This window comes from Dicentrarchus labrax, unplaced genomic scaffold, assembly GCF_905237075.1.
Source record: "Dicentrarchus labrax unplaced genomic scaffold, dlabrax2021, whole genome shotgun sequence".
NCBI classification, from domain to species: domain Eukaryota; kingdom Metazoa; phylum Chordata; class Actinopteri; family Moronidae; genus Dicentrarchus; species Dicentrarchus labrax.
In genome coordinates, this window is record NW_026136704.1 from 11,987,485 (window position 1) to 12,004,570 (window position 17,086).

The 17,086-nt window shown below is 40.0% G+C and overlaps 1 protein-coding gene across 2 annotated transcripts; it reads right to left on the reverse strand.

Annotated features, from left to right (window-relative positions):
• Window positions 1–566: 566 nt before the first annotated feature.
• On the reverse strand, window positions 567–14,961 carry gucy2f (guanylate cyclase 2F, retinal). Of its 2 annotated transcripts, XM_051398320.1 has the most exons (20): window positions 12,926–14,961; window positions 12,023–12,827; window positions 10,972–11,273; window positions 10,086–10,440; window positions 9,863–9,947; window positions 9,265–9,361; window positions 8,959–9,084; window positions 8,299–8,379; window positions 7,875–8,051; window positions 7,591–7,747; window positions 7,183–7,332; window positions 6,816–6,964; window positions 5,979–6,142; window positions 5,119–5,311; window positions 4,613–4,787; window positions 3,807–3,905; window positions 3,615–3,709; window positions 3,441–3,526; window positions 3,004–3,099; window positions 567–2,582 (listed from the first exon to the last, which is right to left on the reverse strand). In XM_051398320.1, the coding sequence occupies exons 2-19, from the start codon at window positions 12,762–12,764 to the stop codon at window positions 3,027–3,029; spliced, it is 3,306 nt and encodes a 1,101-aa protein (XP_051254280.1). In that variant the 5' UTR covers window positions 12,765–12,827; window positions 12,926–14,961; the 3' UTR covers window positions 567–2,582; window positions 3,004–3,026. The 2 variants fall into 2 exon arrangements, with proteins under 2 accessions (XP_051254280.1, XP_051254279.1); XM_051398319.1 differs by lacking the exon at window positions 3,004–3,099.
• Window positions 14,962–17,086: the final 2,125 nt, after the last annotated feature.

Consider the following 17,086-nt stretch of genomic DNA (forward strand, 5'->3'; position numbering starts at 1 on the left):
AAAAGGATAACAATCTTTCCAGTTGGCTGGAGGTCAAACAATCCTCCCAGGTCTGGAATGTAGGGATTTGACAATGAGGACTCTTTCCTTATATTGCTAGTCTGTCATAGACAACTATCCAGAGAATTTTGTGGTCCATTTCCCTCACCACAGCTAGCCTATATATAAAGCTAGTTGGATATTTGTTCAGCTGAAACTGCAGAAAAGCAGACTCTGCAGAGCAAAAACTGGAGTGCAGGGTTCTCATGGTGAGTAGGAAACTCAATCTCCTGCAATTGCAGCACACCTAATAAAGGCGTCACTGCAAGGTAGGCTGAAAGTACTTTTAAAGGTAACTTTCATACAGCCTAAGCATTACATTAAGACATTTGTCCACATTTATTCTCAAAATGGCATCACGAAAACAGATCAAAGAATGCAAAAACAAGAATAAATCTTGAAAATTATGCAATCCCTTTGTAAGAAACAAATGCCTTAATTTCTGTAGAAGAGCAGCAGTGCCACACTCTGGTTGCAAAGAGGAACAGGACTGGTTGCACTATAAAGAATGGCAAACAATGAAAGTGTTACAAATTAATGATTTAATTACTATGACTGATGTCATATTTACATACACCTTATACGTTGCATTGCAGTGATAATATACAAGACAAATGACAACATAAATTACACAATATACACGTTTCTGACTGACTGTGCTGTTGTTTTGTACACCAAGCATGAAAAAAGCTGCTCCTACAGTTAAGATTAATATGATGAGATGCAGGGCATTATTTTCAAGTGTTATTAGAATATAATGGTTACAATAATAATTGGCTATGGTTTCAGTTGAAATGTGACTTCATATTTGGGGTTTAGGTCAAAACAAAACTTTCAAGTTCTATCAAATAGCATATTTAAATATTATTATTACCTATTTTATTTAATTTTACTTGTAGTTTGTGCTCTCAGGTATTCCCTTACGCCAACATTTGTTTGCAGTTAACTTTTTTACTCAAAAGTAATCTGTCGATAATAATAATAATAATAATAAAAACACCAATCCATTCAGTGCTCCTGAGCAATATCTTAATTGGACACTAGATGGTGCTGATAAGTATCACTCAGACACATCATGCATATGTGAGGAAAAATGCACTAGAGCTTCTAGCAACACAAAAGTCTTAAAATGGGCCGTAGTGGAACATTAATACAGTGCAACATTAGCTGTTGGGGACATGATTAACTTTGTGCTCACAGTTTGCTCTCCTGAACTCAGAAATAAAGTTTAATAAATACATTTGTGCACAAAAGTTACTTTGACATAACAAAGTGAAATTCAATTTAGAGGCAATTTTGGTTGGTGTCATGAATAAAAACTGCTGTGTAAGCAGAGTTTGTGTTCTCATACTGACACATTAAAGAGAGGCTGTAAATCTGTAATTACAGAAAACAAACAAGATTTTAAGTTTTTAAAATGTTGAGAAGGTGAAAAAAAATGACCACCAAAAAACATGTTCCCAATGAACTTCACATAATTTATGACTTTGTATTAGAGGTCTATTATTGAAAGCAAACAGATATGTTGTAGCACAAACCAACAATTTAGATCATAAACTTTAACCAGAATTATAGGTGTTGACATCAATATGTGTCAGGGGAATTAATCCATCACTGAACACTTTGGAAACAGCAACATGTTTCACACCTTAAAATTAATTAAGTACACCTTATAATTGTATTGACTATAACAGTAAATAAATCATTTTCATTATCATGCTGCATTGTCATTACTTCCCCAGCACTGTCACCCTTTCATTAGTGTAAATAAAAGGTGACAGTTTGATTAAAAATAATTGTTGGAATAGACTTGACTGACTTTTCCTTGTCATTCTGCTCTAAAATAGTAGAAATAAAAGTGGCAAATGTATCCTTCTCTTTTGATAATTATACACAATAGCAGCTTTTGCCTCCAACTTTGGAGAGCTAATAACATATAATATTCAGCCATAGCGAAGTAACAGCCTCGGCACCACAACTCTATTATGAGCTTTCATGGCAAACTAAAAACAGACATTATCACCAGAAAATATAACATTTCATTTTGAAATAGGCGTTTGGGGCATTCAATAATCCGATGGGTGAACCTCTGGTTGCCCTGAAATAGGTGACCACTCAGTGGCCAGTGAGTGCGGAGAGGAGTGAATGAGTGCATCCGTCATTAAGGATTGGTGCAGCTTCCCTGTGCTACTGGCAGCAGGTACGTAGGCAGGTAATGCGACAACTCTCATTACATTAGCACCGTCGTGTTCTGCTGTGCTGGCTGCAGGCAGATTAGCCAGTCGATGGACAATCCTCTTAAACAAGTCTGCATTAAGCCACAGTGAGAGGCTGTGTAGTGCTCTCTGTCCTCTGCCTGCCCCTCCCAGCTCGTTGTCTCTTCCTTTTCTCTGGATGTGTACTCCTCTCTTCTGCTCCTCTGGTTTTGCTTCTTTCACATCTTTCCTTCTCCTTCTTTCATTCAGATCTTATTGTCCACCTGCCTGTTGGCCTTCCGAAAAAGGGTTTTGATCTCCTCTGTCACCATCTCCTGCCAGTTGTCCCTAGTAAATGCAGAGGGTGGAGTTAAGACCAATATTGTATTTTACAGAGACATCTGTTTTATACATTATTTCAAGGACATGAAAATACAATGAAAGCATACCACAAAGCGGACAGAAACGCAACAAATTCAGCCAAAAACACAGTCAAATACGCGGGGGTTAATTATGAAAATGTGCCAGCCAGAAAAAAGTGAATGAAGTAAACAAAGAGGGCTTTCCCCAATCTGCTTAAGAAGATGTAGAAGGTGATAAGATCAAGAGATTAATGAGACTAGTGGGTCACAGAGCAATAAATAAGATTCATCAATCAATGAGACAAAACAGTGCATCTACAGGCTCAGAGGTCACATTTGGTCACATCAAACTGACAGCCACAGTAACATTTCCACAGCACAACACCAGCTGGCATGCAGGTCTCTACCTCCTGTGTTCGGACTAAGAAGGTCAAGCCTTTTTCTCAGCTTTCTTTCTCCTGTACGCAGCTATATCGTCAGGGTTCAGCCCGTGATTGTCCTCTCTGAAGTAACATCCAGATAGTTGCAATTTGCATGAGTTGAAAGTATACAGTATCAGTGGCAGGAGGCAGTTACAGGTAGAATGAAATGAAACTTAACACTCCTTTGAACATAATCTGCAAACTGAACTATGAGAACAGGTGATCATTCCTGCCAAGGGACTGCTTAGAAAATAGGGTTTCAGTCATATTAGTACAGGTTTAGATCAGATGGGTAAGAGTAGGGTATGAGCAAGTATGCTTTTAATCACTATTCATTTGCACACATTTAGTATTCTAATTATTTCTTAATTAATTCAGCCATATTGAAGGTGCAAGGAGTAACAATAGGTTGAAGCTCTTACCCTGGTTTGATCTCTGGCGGTTTTGGCAAAGGCTTTGTAAAGTTAGTTTTCCCCACAAGCCAGTATGTCTCTTCAATACCTTTACCCTGAAAAACACATGGCATTGATTAATAGACTATACAATACTTGTCTCAGTACAGAATACTTAGGCTAAATGACTGTAGGCTATGTTACCTTCAGCTCTGTCTTGCCTCTGACTTCTATTTTATAACCCTCATTAAGAGAATGGAGGATCTTCACAGTACTCATATTTATATGGATTCTATAAGCTGAGGGACAAAGGGAGGAGATCAGAAAATTATAATACAACAAAACATGGAACAACACAAAAAAATAATATGGTGGGTATGTGTGCAAGACACTCACGCAGCCCAGTGGATTCCATGCGAGAGGCAGTGTTGACAGTGTCTCCAAAAAGGCAGTACCGAGGCATAGTCAGACCTACCACTCCAGCAACACAGGGCCCTGAAAACACAAAAAATGAAGCCATTTATCCCATTTAAAGATCAATTTAACAACAAGGCTCCAAGTGGAGTGAGACTGAGGATATTACAAAGTCAAATTTAATACGATGGATTTAACTCACTGTTGTTTTGCCATCAATACTGGTTCCTGTTGTACAATCTACTTAGTATGGTCACTAAGCTCTGTATTTTTCTGAGCCACAGTCTTTCCCAGCAAGCATCAGCATTAGAACTGATCAGTACAATATCAACATGTGCATATAAGTCACATTTGGTTACCTGAAAAACAACTGAAATTTTCAAACATATGTTTGTGCCCGAAAAGTAGGAGCAACTTGTGCAGCCTAACCAAACCCATTTTATTAGTTTTATTTTGAAAGTCTAGGTGATAGATGAGACCACATGTCTCCTCTGGGGTGAACTATTATTAGACAACAAGTATAGATAATGCAGATAAAAACAGTTTGGGGGAAAATAGTTTTTTCATAATCTGCAATGAGCTGTGAAACAGGTAATACTGCACATGCTCATCAATGAAGAATATGAGGCCATCTCAAAGTTGTTTTTTTAAGCAAATTCCAAATATGAGAGGCACAGTAACACAAATCAGATCTTCCTAACTCTGTATGAATTCTAGGCACCTGCAGGGAGAGACATGTCTCAACTGGAGTAGAAGTTTAAGGAGACTCTGGCTTTGTAGCGTCTCACCTGAGTGGATTCCTATGCGTATCCTGACGGGAACGTCTGGCATGTGCCGCATATGGAAGGTCCCTACTGAGCTGAGGATGTTCAGAGACATGTTGGCGATCTCAGCAGCGTGCTTGTTGCCATTTCTCTTTGGCAGACCCGATGCTACCATGTAAGCATCACCAATGGTCTCCACCTATATAATAACATGTTGTTTTTCAGTTATGGGCACATCAACTGTCTTTATGTGTATTGTAGATACGTGCTGTTGGATATAAAATTATTATTATTATATTATATGAACAAAATAGTCAATGTTAATCTACCTTTCACTTTGGTCTCTCAATGCAAACAACATTTTTACAAATAAAACCTTTCATCTAATATCTATAAAGATACATATCTGTAAATGTAGTTCAGATAAAGGTGAGAATTCCTCAAAAGTCCTAAACTCAGCATTTTCATAAACTCATAACACACTACTAGGAAATAAGAGTGTACTAGTAATGCTGAGCACGTTCTCTGACCTTGTAGACGTCGTGGTTACTGAGCACGGCGTCAAACAGAGAGTAGAGATCATTGAGAAGGTCGACCACCTCGATGGGATCACTCAGCGAGGAGATGGTGGTGAAACCCACAATGTCGCTGAAGTAGATCGTCACCTGGTCAAAGTACTCTGGCTCCACTGTGGCGCCTGTCTTCAGAGCCTCAGCCACAGAGCTGAGGACGGAGGGTCAGAGACAGTACAAGAATCAGATCATCGGAAATTTAATTAAGTAAATGTAAATCATTAGACATAGGAAGGTTACATTCACATTGTTTTTTTTATTAAAACTAAGCTGTACATTATTGTTACAATGTTTGGGTGTTTTTAAGGAAGGCAGGCTTGCAGCCCCTTCCCTCCCCTCAGTGGGTGTTGTCATTCTGAAAAAGGCCCAGGGGTAACAGTTCACACTGAAATTCCTCAGCATGTGCAGAGTGAGGGCAGCTTCTGGGTCAAGCAAGTCTGGTCAGATCTCCCCATACACATAATCTCCTTTAAAATAGCAATACTTTCATTGTCTACAAACATGTGGCAAAGTCCTAGAACATCCACACAGACATGAAACGTGTAAAGAAAAGGACACTCGCAGGGGCAGGAAATGTTTTTTTTTTAAAAGATTGTATAATTGTATGATAATGATTTCAAGGCAGACTCATGATTGCTTTACAAAAAAGGCAAGAGTGGTACACAATGTTTTTTGGTGAAAAAAGAGTGGCACATTAATTCTCAGTTTCAAGTGTAAGAGAACACTGTATTGTGTGTGTGTGTGTGTGTGTGTGTGTGTGTGTGTGTGTGTGTGTGTGTGTGTGTGGCGTGTGTGTGTGTGTGCGTGTACAAACTCACGGTGGGAGCATTTCTGACAGTAGCTTTTCTGTTCTCTGTTTTTCCACCTCCAGCTCCTCTGTTCTTTCTCTGATAAGGTCCTCCAGGTTGGAGCTATACTGCTCCAGCATCCTCAGCATGGAGTCTATGATGTTAGTCTTCTTACCCTTGTTGATTAACTTGAACTACTCATAAAGAAATACAGAATCATGTTAAACAATACATATAATATTCTTTAAACTGGTTTATTTGAGTGGTATGAAAGATAGTTGTAAGTTCAAAACAATAAGGCTAGAAGGGTGCAATGGTGGAATTCGTACTCTAGTACATTTCTAACTTGTTCATTTATTTGGGTATTTCCAACTTTGATACTTTGTACTTCTACTCCACTACAACTCAGATGGAAATATTGTACTTTTTCTCTTACATTTATTTGACACTTATAGTTATTAATTTAATAAAGAAATAAAGAGATATGATCCAGTACTGTCTACCCGGTGGTATACAAATTCAAGAATCTGAAACTGGCACCACATTGACAGACTACAATATTGAGATGCTGTTATATCTATTTGTTGGTGATAAAAACAGAATAATATAATATTATACAATAATATAACACTGTGAAAGGAGCCATACTACAGAATGAGAGTTTTTACTTTTGTTGATACTTCTTTACTTCTGCTTAAAGACATTCAAAAAGTTTCATTTTGCGTGATTCTGACCAAATCCAACCCGGTGGCAGGCATAAAGAAACACTATGTAATTGGGTATTTTTAGACCATGGTATTTCTACTTTAATTTTTTAGGCAGTCCAGTGTTTCTTCTACCACTGCAAAGGTGTCACCAAAACTGTACCCTGTCAAAGATCTCATTGAATGTGGGTCTGCGTTCAGGCATTTCGCTCCAGCACTGCTTCATCAGCTGGATACACTCCAGAGGAGCCTGGTCCGGGGCCACAGTGGGGCGGCACATCGGAGGAGGCTTCTTCACCTTACGGATGATCTCTGGTGTGGCGATGGAGGAGACAGATCATGTCAATCAAGTTTTGAATTAGAATATGTACTCTATCACTATTCTGTTTCACTGCTGTGAGCTCTTTTGCGTGGGAGAAGCAAATATTCATAACAGCCAAAACAAAATGTTGAAAATATTCTCTAATAATCTATCTCTAATTTGTCTGCCTTCCTTTATCTACATCTCCTCCTCCCCGATGGATACACACCCTCGGATGATAGACCCAGCATGCAGTACGGTGGCCCTCTGACCACCACCTCTTGAAGGATGATTGAAAAGCTGTACACGTCTCCCTTGTAGGTGCCTTTACGTGAGTTGGCAAGGTCCCTTAAGAACTCTGGAGCTGTCCAAAATAGATCTGTGTGAAAAAAAGGGAAAGATTTAGAATTAGGATGGAAACATGATACCAGTCCCTACCAACTGTAATAAATGTATGACCGTGTGCAATACTGAAGTTAAAGCCTTCAACCTCATCTTAAAACCACATGTTGTAGATAGTACAATCATCAATATTTTAAAATTGTATGGATTTAAAACCAGGTGGGTTCTTTCTACAAAATGTACTATACATACAGTATAATACTAATAATAACACTAATGAGACACATTCAGGTACCTTCAGGTGGAGGTTCTTCTATAGAAGCTTTCTGAGACTCCAGCAGCTCATTGAAGCCATAGTCAGTAATCTTGAGGACAAAACGCCCGTCAACCACACAGTTACGAGATTTTAGCCTGCCATGAGGGAAATCTCTGTGGTGAAGGTATTTCATACCCTGGAAGCACAATAAGTTCAACAGAGTAGTTCATCATAGAGGGATTATCACAAAACATACACAAGCCAACAAGGATAATGGCCACTGGATAATTCAAGTAATATTGTGTATATTCAGTATATTTTACCTTGATGAGGTCAAGCAAAAGTGAGGACTTGAACATCCAGTCTAATTTAACGTCCTCGTTCCTCAGCAGGTCCTGCAGACTGCCCCGTGAGCAGTGCTCCGTCACCACCGCAAACATGGAACAGTCCGAGAAGAAGCCGAGGAATGGATTCACGTTCTCGTTTCTCAGGTCTTTCATCTGAGAAACCAGATACACAAGTTAATGAAATCATTATGAATCAACAGTAGTTATTATCACGAGAACTCCATGTACAGTTTTTAGCTTTTAACAGTGTCTTCTTCACAATCTGTGCTGCCCTGAGTGTACAACCAACAGTAGGTATGACATTTGAGGCAGTTTGTAGCTTTTTAAAACCATCTAATTGCAGTAAAAATATAATTCTGTGCCAATGTTTCCTCTTACAGGTCAGGACATGTTGCTCTACCTTTCTGAAAATCTTGGTAGTGCTCTGCTTCACTTCTTTGAACTGTCCCTCCTCAAATTTCTTCAGCCACACCCAGTCGCCCTGCAAGAGAATCCATGTCGTTACAGCGGGATCAAACTTTTGTCTTGAATCTTTTCTTTGACATGCAGTTTTTGGAAATGTTGGCAGTTAAATATAGACGGTTTTACCTCCTGAAAGAGGTATTAAACTATTATAGATCATGTGTTCTTTTTTTTTTTTACTTCTAAATGTGTCAATAACCATTTTACTGCTGCCTGTCCACCCACCCACAAAAATGACCCTTACAGAAAGTGTTTTGTTTGTAGAAGAAAAGGTAATTTTTGGAAAAGTCTAGTCATTTTAGACCATGTAGACTCAACTGAAACAGAAATGAAAGGGTACAAAAACATACACACCTACTCTAACTTTAACCAAAACAATTAACTGTACTCTACCCTTAACTAAAAGATTCAGCATAACCTTAACCACCCAAATAACTGAACTCAAACACATTGTGACACATTCAAATCAATGTTATTTAAAATGGGTCGTTGTTTTTGTTAATTAGAGCTAGATTAGAGTTTCCTCACTCATTTTAAAATATTGTGTATACACTCTGGCTGAAGCTACAAGTGCAGTGACTCCTTCAGTGCCACCTACCTCGTACACAGCTACACTGGTGGTCTCATGAGTTGCTGTCTGCATGCTGACTACAGAATGTGAGCGTTCTGCAGATTTCTCCTCCAGAGCACTCTTGGACTCGCTCAGATCCTCTAAAGTGATTTTCTGTGGGACATTAAAACAAGGGTAAGATATGATTGAATGAGTATCTTGAAACATTTTATTTAGCAAATGTTCACATTTTCTCATATTCTGTGTTCAGTCCAATGAATGAGGAAAATCGAAGACTATACATTAAATGTGCTACAATTTGAGAACTGAGATGGAGACAGTGATGCTTCTTACCTTTTTGCTAAGCTGAGGATTGATAAACGTGAGATCCTCTAAGGTCAGGAGGATCCGATTGGGACCTTTGACCAGCTGGATTTGTTGGAGTCTCCTCCTGCCAATGAGATTTAGAAAAGATAAGGAAATCAGTTCAGCCAATAGCAGTGGGTTTCCTAAAACTACCCCAGAAAAGAAAAAGAAGAAAAGCTCATTCTAATATGAGAACTAATGTTAGTCTCATGTTGGCATATGGTAGATGGGAAGATATAAAATAAGATTAAAATAAGATACAATAAGGATTTTTGATATGAGTAAACAAGTCTATACTTTTGGAAAAGGCATTCACATAATTTAACTACATTGTTTAAAGCACACTATTGCCATAGGTCAAATAAATCAATAGTATGGTTTGAGATAACTTATTATAGTCCTCTCTTGCGAGCACCAAGTACTATCAAATGGTACAATCTCAAAACTCCATCTTCCTTTCTTGTTCTCAAGCATTTAAACACCATAGAAATCCCTATACTTAAAATTGGTGGGAAAGATGGAGAAGTACCGTACAGAAGAGTGGTTTGACTGAAAAGATGAGTGTGTTTGTATTTGCAGGCTGTACCTGATATAAAGACTTATAGCTAGCCCTCCTACAGCCAGAGTGACGATGACAGCCAACACCACTATGATGTAGGTGACCTCCACACCTGAGGATGACAACAAGTAACTTGATGTTGTGGGAAATGATGAATAAATGGCAAAATGTATGGAGAATATGACATAAAACTGTGAAGATGCAAACACATCTATCCATATCCACATTCTCCCATATTTATGCCTCTTACCTCCCGTGCAGGCGGCATTCTTGTCAAACCAGCAGCTGGAGTCAGATGGCGGCGGATATCCTCCTGGAAAATTAATGGACCTCCCGGCAAAACGAAGCACCCCTGATGTTAGATCCACCAGATAGGTCTGGTACAGCTGCCCCCCCCTGTTATCAGAGTCCAGGATGACATAGTTGGTCTTAATGTCCCCGCCTGTGTCCACCTGGACCTTCTGGTTGAAGCCGCTGAAGGTTGTGTTCTTTGTGAAATAGGCGAGGTTTGAGCCTGACAGCCGCATGCCTGCTCTCCTGGCATTGTGGATGGACTTGGCCAGCAGGTAGATGCTGTTATAGATGGTCCCAAATAGTGGGTTAACCTGCAAGGGGCACAAGAAAACACATGATGTATTAGTAGAATATTTCAACTATTTGAAATAATTTTCTCTAGAAATGCTAAGCAACAAATTTTAATTTTTGTGGAGCTTACATAGAGGGTGTTTTAGTATGCTAAGAGTTGGAATTGGAAGTATCTGTGAAAAGATTATGTTGGGTATATGGGGTGGTGAATAGCAACCACAAACCCAGACACTTTTGTAAATAATAGTGATAGACATTACAAAATACACACATTTTGAGCAGTCTTTTGTAAAATGTGAATTAACTTTTACTTTCTTCCAGCTGTGGGTGGTTGAGGGATAGAAACAGAATGAGTGAATTTTATTTAAAAAAAAGTTTGTCAATTAATTTGTCAAACTCACACTGACTCATATAAGTTTTGGATTTCTTTTTGCATACATTAAGGACTGTGGATTTTGTTTTCCATCTCTTGCACTGGCATTGTGCTAGGAAGGGATCACTTCAATGTACATACGGACAAGTTAGTACACTTTTAGGCTTTAATTTCCTACCTGCTCTGGCTGCACAGCCAGCGTCACTTCCTCACTCCTCTTGGCAGCGCTCAAAGCCTCGGTGAAGGACAAAGGCTCAGAGGCCACAGTGATGGTGAGCACAGCATCATAGGCCTCCCTCAGCCTGCTGTTGTTTTTCAGGGGGAAGTAGGAGACGTTGGTGTACGGCACGCTGTAGTGGAGGGTGTCGTAGGGCACAAACACGTACTTCCCCATAGTCAGGCCCATTTCCCGTGCCTTGAGGAGAAAAGTAGCCTGCTGCTCCCCTCCGACCAGGATCGAGTTCATGCACATGATGATGACTGAAGCAGACAAGAAATAAACAACACATGCTAAATTATTTGCTTGATGGACGTATGCAGAGTGATAATATGACAAAAATCAGCATCACAATGATTTAATGTGCCAGTAAGTGACGAGTGCAGTTTCAGAAAGAGTACTCTAATGGACCTGTCAAGTGTGTTGTGCTCTAAAAGTTGACAACAAACCTACTTAATTGAGTAGCAGGAGTAAATGCACTTAGTTACAACACTTCAACTCTTGGACAGGGTAAAACGTACTACAAAAATGAGAAGTTGGGGTGCCCTGGGGGGTTAAGGTGCTGACCATTTCATTGACTACTATAATAATTGAATCCATGCAGGGACTATTCTCCACCCTTTCCGATCTGCTCTCTATGATCTAGTAAAGGCAAAAAAAAAAAAAAAAAAAACCCTAAAGTATAAATTATTACTGCTAAAAGCTGATGTCCCAGTTCACCATGAGGACAAGGTGAAATCTGCAGTGTCAAAATGGCTTCCTGGTCAGGTGGTGGAGTGATAAGCCTACTAAAGAGGATGTGTTAAGCTGTGATGTAATATCTGCTCCCCATGTTTCCATATTATAATTGTGGTGTGATTTATTTCTATAAATTCCCTATATTAATGGTAGATGTATGATGATCTTATTGTGATTGTCTCCTCTGGTATCAGTTCAACATACATATAATAACCTTGCAGGGATATTGTATCATTATAATATAGCTACTGTATTCATTTCAGCACAGACTCACCCCTGACCTCCCCTGCAGCCTGGATCTTCCTCAGCGTGCTCTCCACCTCTGTCTCATTTAAACCAATAGATGTAACCAGGCCAACGGGAAGCCCCCTACTCCTCAGTGAAGTAGCGACCCTCCCAGCAGTGTCCCTCCAAATATCCTCGTTGGATGAGACCACCACAACGCTGGCCCACCTAAAGTGTTTCAACACGGTGAACACCACCTCAATGGGAAACGGCAGTGTCCTGGCAAAGGTCGGGTATCCTATGACTCGGTCCAGCTCAAAGTTAACACAGCCGTAAGAGAAGATGGCCTTATCCCAATTCTTGGCCAGCAGAGAGGCTGCAACACAGTATCCCGGGTTGGTGGGACCCACAAACGCATCCGCCATATTCTCATAGTAAATAAACGCAGTGAGGGCTTTGGAGGTCTCACAAGGCTCCTGGAGGATGATAAAGTCCATTTGCAGGCCCAGGTCCAGATTTAGGTCTCCGTTTATTCTGCTTACAGCGAGTCTGGCGGCAGCAGCGGGCAGGGCCCTGTAGTAAATAGGGTCGCAGTTCCAAGGCCCCAGGACCCCCACTTTGAATATCAGACAGCGGACACAACAAGGGAACGTCAACACTCCGAGGAGGACCCATAACAGAAAGTTATAAAAGGGCAGCGTCGGTAAAGTTGATCTGCTTTTAATTATGGGCATGCATGGATTGTTGGACTCCCATAGCGCCCCTCTGAAATTTGGAGGAATATGTTGCATTGTCCTTCCAGGGTGTCCAAGGTAGTGAATCTTTGTGTTCACTAGTATTATCAATTAGACCGCCTGCAAACAAAATAAAAGTCTTGGTCATTTCTTGTTTTCAAAAATAAAAGCCAATATGAGTCAGAAATAGCTAAATTTAGAAGAATAAAACCACTTACCGTTTATTTGATTTCATCAGGACAGCTTCAGGGTCCGATGAGAGACGTCTTACAGGTGTCCTCTGGGATCTGTGTTTTTTTGTATCCACACAAACCGTCACCTAACCATCCCCAAAACCCCTTATCTATTCACCCCGCTGTCTATGTGTTAGACAAGCCCAAGTCATTGTGGGCTGAAGGTGACAGGCAGATCTCGGGCGCTGGCGTCTGTCGCGTTTGGAGACAACTTCAGGACCCTGGAGAGCTACTTATGTCCCGCAGTCAGCGCCTCTGCAGGCTCCTGTGCGTTTCCACAAACACCTCTGTTCACAGGCAGCATATCTGAGGAAGGAGGGAAGAAGAAAAAAAACACACACACCTCTGCTCCTCGGGCTTCTTTTCTTTCATATGCGCCTTTGAAAAACAAAATATATCACATTTTTCCAGATCAAGTTAAAAAGGAAAACCGGGTCCATTGAGCGCTCTATAAAGGAGTTATTTAAATAATAATAAAAAAAAAAAATGAAGCGCATTTGATGTATTATCAATTATCAATAGGAGGCCAGTGTCAGCTACAGGCCCATTCAATCAAATCCTTCCAAAGTGACCCGGGGCCAAAACGTAGGTGTTACTCACTAATCCATTTTCAGTGAGGCACAATATAAGAGGATTGACAACAGGCCTTAGTCTACTCTAAAAGCCTTGTTATCGTACAGGCTGGAGAGGCAGCAAGGCCTCCTCTGTTTTTTGTTTCTTGATGAATTTTCATGTATGATGATGATATAAAAGATTTAGCAAACAAATATTTTTCTGATGTGCAGAGAGTGGGCTCATTACTCCCGAGACACCTCAGCCACATTGCACGAAGACACCTGAACCGTGCTTTAATTGGTGCAATATGCCCGAAGTACAGCAGGTTCCACAGATTAAATGAATTTGAACCCTGGTGGAGTGGTGGTAATTAAAGATAACGAAGGGCTCTCCCTGTGCGTCCCCTGAGTTCTGCTGCGTTTTGCCTGCGTCAGTCTTTTCAGCTGTTTTTTTTTTTTTTTTTATAAGACTCCACCAGGTGAAGCAACCTGCCTGACAAATGAGTCCAGGAACAGCTGGTTGCCACAACATCATCCGTGCATGACAGTGTCAAAGGCAACGTGGGCTGGATGGATGACTTAACAGAACCTTGGTAGTGATTATACTGTAGCTGGTGTCAGTGATAATAAAGCAAATAGCTACAAAATAAATCAAAAATTGGTTGTTAATTATAGGAAAGCAGCAATGTGTGACAATGACTTTTATATAATGTAGCCAATTATGTTACTATGTCCCAGAAATAATACAGAAAAACACCACCCTGATGATAAACTGAGTTTAGGTGCCTTCACTCCCTGATATCATGGTTGGATGTGTTTATTACACACTACATTTTAGCCTTAAACAGGTTATGTTACATGCTTGCAGTTAGAATAAATCAGGGGGAAATGAAATACACCAATTATGTTTGAATTCAGGTAGAAACAACAAAAGCATTTAAGTAACCAAGGTGAATGCTTCAAACAACATCAGGTTAAAGCTGCTTGTTGTGAGTGTATGTGTGTGTGAGATAGAGAGAGGGGGGAGAGAGAGCGAGAAAGAGAGAGAGGCCTATCTATCCCTTCTCTCTCCTTCCCCTATCAGTTTGCCTGTCTCTAACTGTGTGTGTGTGTGTGTGTGTGTGTGTGTGTGTGTGTGTGTGTGTGTGTTTGTGTGTGTTTGGAGGACAAACTCAGACCTGACTACTTACCACTAAAGACAACAAGCCAGTAAAGAAACGTATTATACATATTACAGGAATATTACATTGCATTGTGTGCACATAGAGATAGAAAGTGATTCCACCTTTGTTGACCTACATCCCATATAAGCTCATGAGCCTCTTAAACGTAACACCTTGACAACGCTGTCCTGCATCCAGGAATAGAGGACAGAAGTGACGACTCAGCGCTATGTCCACCCAGCGAGCAGTGAAAGCAACACATCTGATGCGGCTCCTGAGACGAAGCTCTGTGCTCTGTAGACTCTGTGAAATGAAACACAAACTCCACAAACCAAAAACTGATATAATGACATAAAGATAATAAAACATAATAAAGTAGACTAAGAGATAAACAAAACTACAAAATGTATCAGACTCCAACAATATTGGGAAAGCAGTGTCGGCAATAAAGGATTGATAAAATAAGATACATGAGGAGATGGGTGGAAAAAATACACCAGTGAAAGGTGAATTAAGACACCACAGAACAAAATCCTTGATATTTTGCAGTCACTCACACTTTACATATTAAGGTAAAGACTCCTCAATAGTCCATCCTTGAATGTTTGCTCATGTTACAACAAAAAATGAGAAAGTCAGTAATTATGAGGTATGGCATTGGACCTTTAAAATCACAAAATAAGATACAATTGAATTAATTACATGACTATTGTTTGAAGAGTATGTCTACATCGAGGCAGAGTAATAGTTTGAGTAAAAAGGCTTTGGGCTTGGGGAATTTTGTCACTTTTGGAACAACTTATTCAGCATGATTCCTGCAGGATCAATATCCCTCTCAGGCCTATATGGGACATAATTCACAGGTTTAGGAAGAGCTACCAAGAATACACACTTGGTAGTCATAACTGGCACAGGAGATGAATTAATACTGAATGCTGGGATACTATTAACTATTGGCATGTGGCATCTTCACTGACCTCTGAAAGTCCTTCTGTGTTTAAAAGTTGTTTTCTCTGAAGTGCTTCATGAACCTTCTGTGCAACTGCAGTGAATTTATGATAGGATGTCTTTATCTCTGGTGCCATCTAGTGGAAAAGCTGTCTATGACCCTTATTGTATTTTGGCACTGGGTATAAAGGGAGTAGATCCAATTGTATATGTATCAGAGATTATACCTCTGAGGTTACGATTTACTTCTAAGGATGGTAAAAAAAGACTCAATAACTTAATCTTTCAACCTAGATGAAATAGGGATATTTTCCATAACACTCCTACTTAACAAAAGGGGACAACTCAATTAAGAAGAGCTCATAAATTCTGTACAACAAGCAACACATTTTTGTAACTTTCTTAACCAGTACAAATCCATTGTAGGTCTTTATAATGTGCTATGATGATACATGTGCAGTGTTTTATGTTGGACATTTATCAAGATATATCTTGTTTTTCTTGTTTTTGTTCTTTTTTTGGACTGATACAGCCCCCTGCTTTCTGTCTGCCTGCTCCCCTATCTTATCTTTACTGCCTTGAAGATTCCCAGACACTGCAACATGCAGGAAGTATGTGTGTGTGTGTGTGTGTGTGTGTGTGTTTGTGTGTGTGTGTGTGTGTGTGTGTGTGTGCGTGTGTGTGTGTACAAGTATCTAGGCCTGCATGTGTATCAACAAATGACATATCAAAATAGGTTCCCCTTTCTTTAACAACTTACAGTACGACATGTATTTTTATTTAAGATAAACCAATAATGTTTTTTTCCCTACATTTTTTGACAACTACGTGTGTAGTACCCCTGAGACTACAAGTGTAAGTGAATTTGTATGTCGTGCTGTATGGGTGTGTGCTGTAATTCTGTCATGCTCTCATGAGGAAAACAATAGCTGAGGGTGCTGATGAAGAGCGGAGGCCCCTCAGCATTGTGTGAGCAGCAACAGATCTTCACCATAATTCATCACACTTGACCTGTGTGTGCCTGGCCTCTCTTTTGGAGAGCTCCTTACAGTGCTCAAGCAACAGATGTAGCCTAATGTCTCTATAGCCTTTCTGAGGCATGTGACAGTAAATGCACAGTTGTCCTGTTATAGGTTGTGTTTGACTCTCCTGTATCATTCCTGTCTGAAATTGTGTTGAGAAATTGCAGATTTCCTGAATTTGACACACATTTTCTGTCACAGTCTAGCACATTGTAATGATCTGTAGCACACTGTCTTTGACTCTGTTATACATGTTAGAAATAAACTTTCAATAAACCTAAATGTCGCTTACCCCACAAACGGCTCTTTTTGTAAAGAACCAGGCCAGACATGCTGCGTAGGCAGCAACAGGAAAGGTCTGGGTTTCCTGTTCACATTATTTCTCTGAATCAGTTTTATCAACATGTGAAATGTGGCCAAAAGAAACAAACCGTCGCCTTGTTGCGCAATACAGTTTTT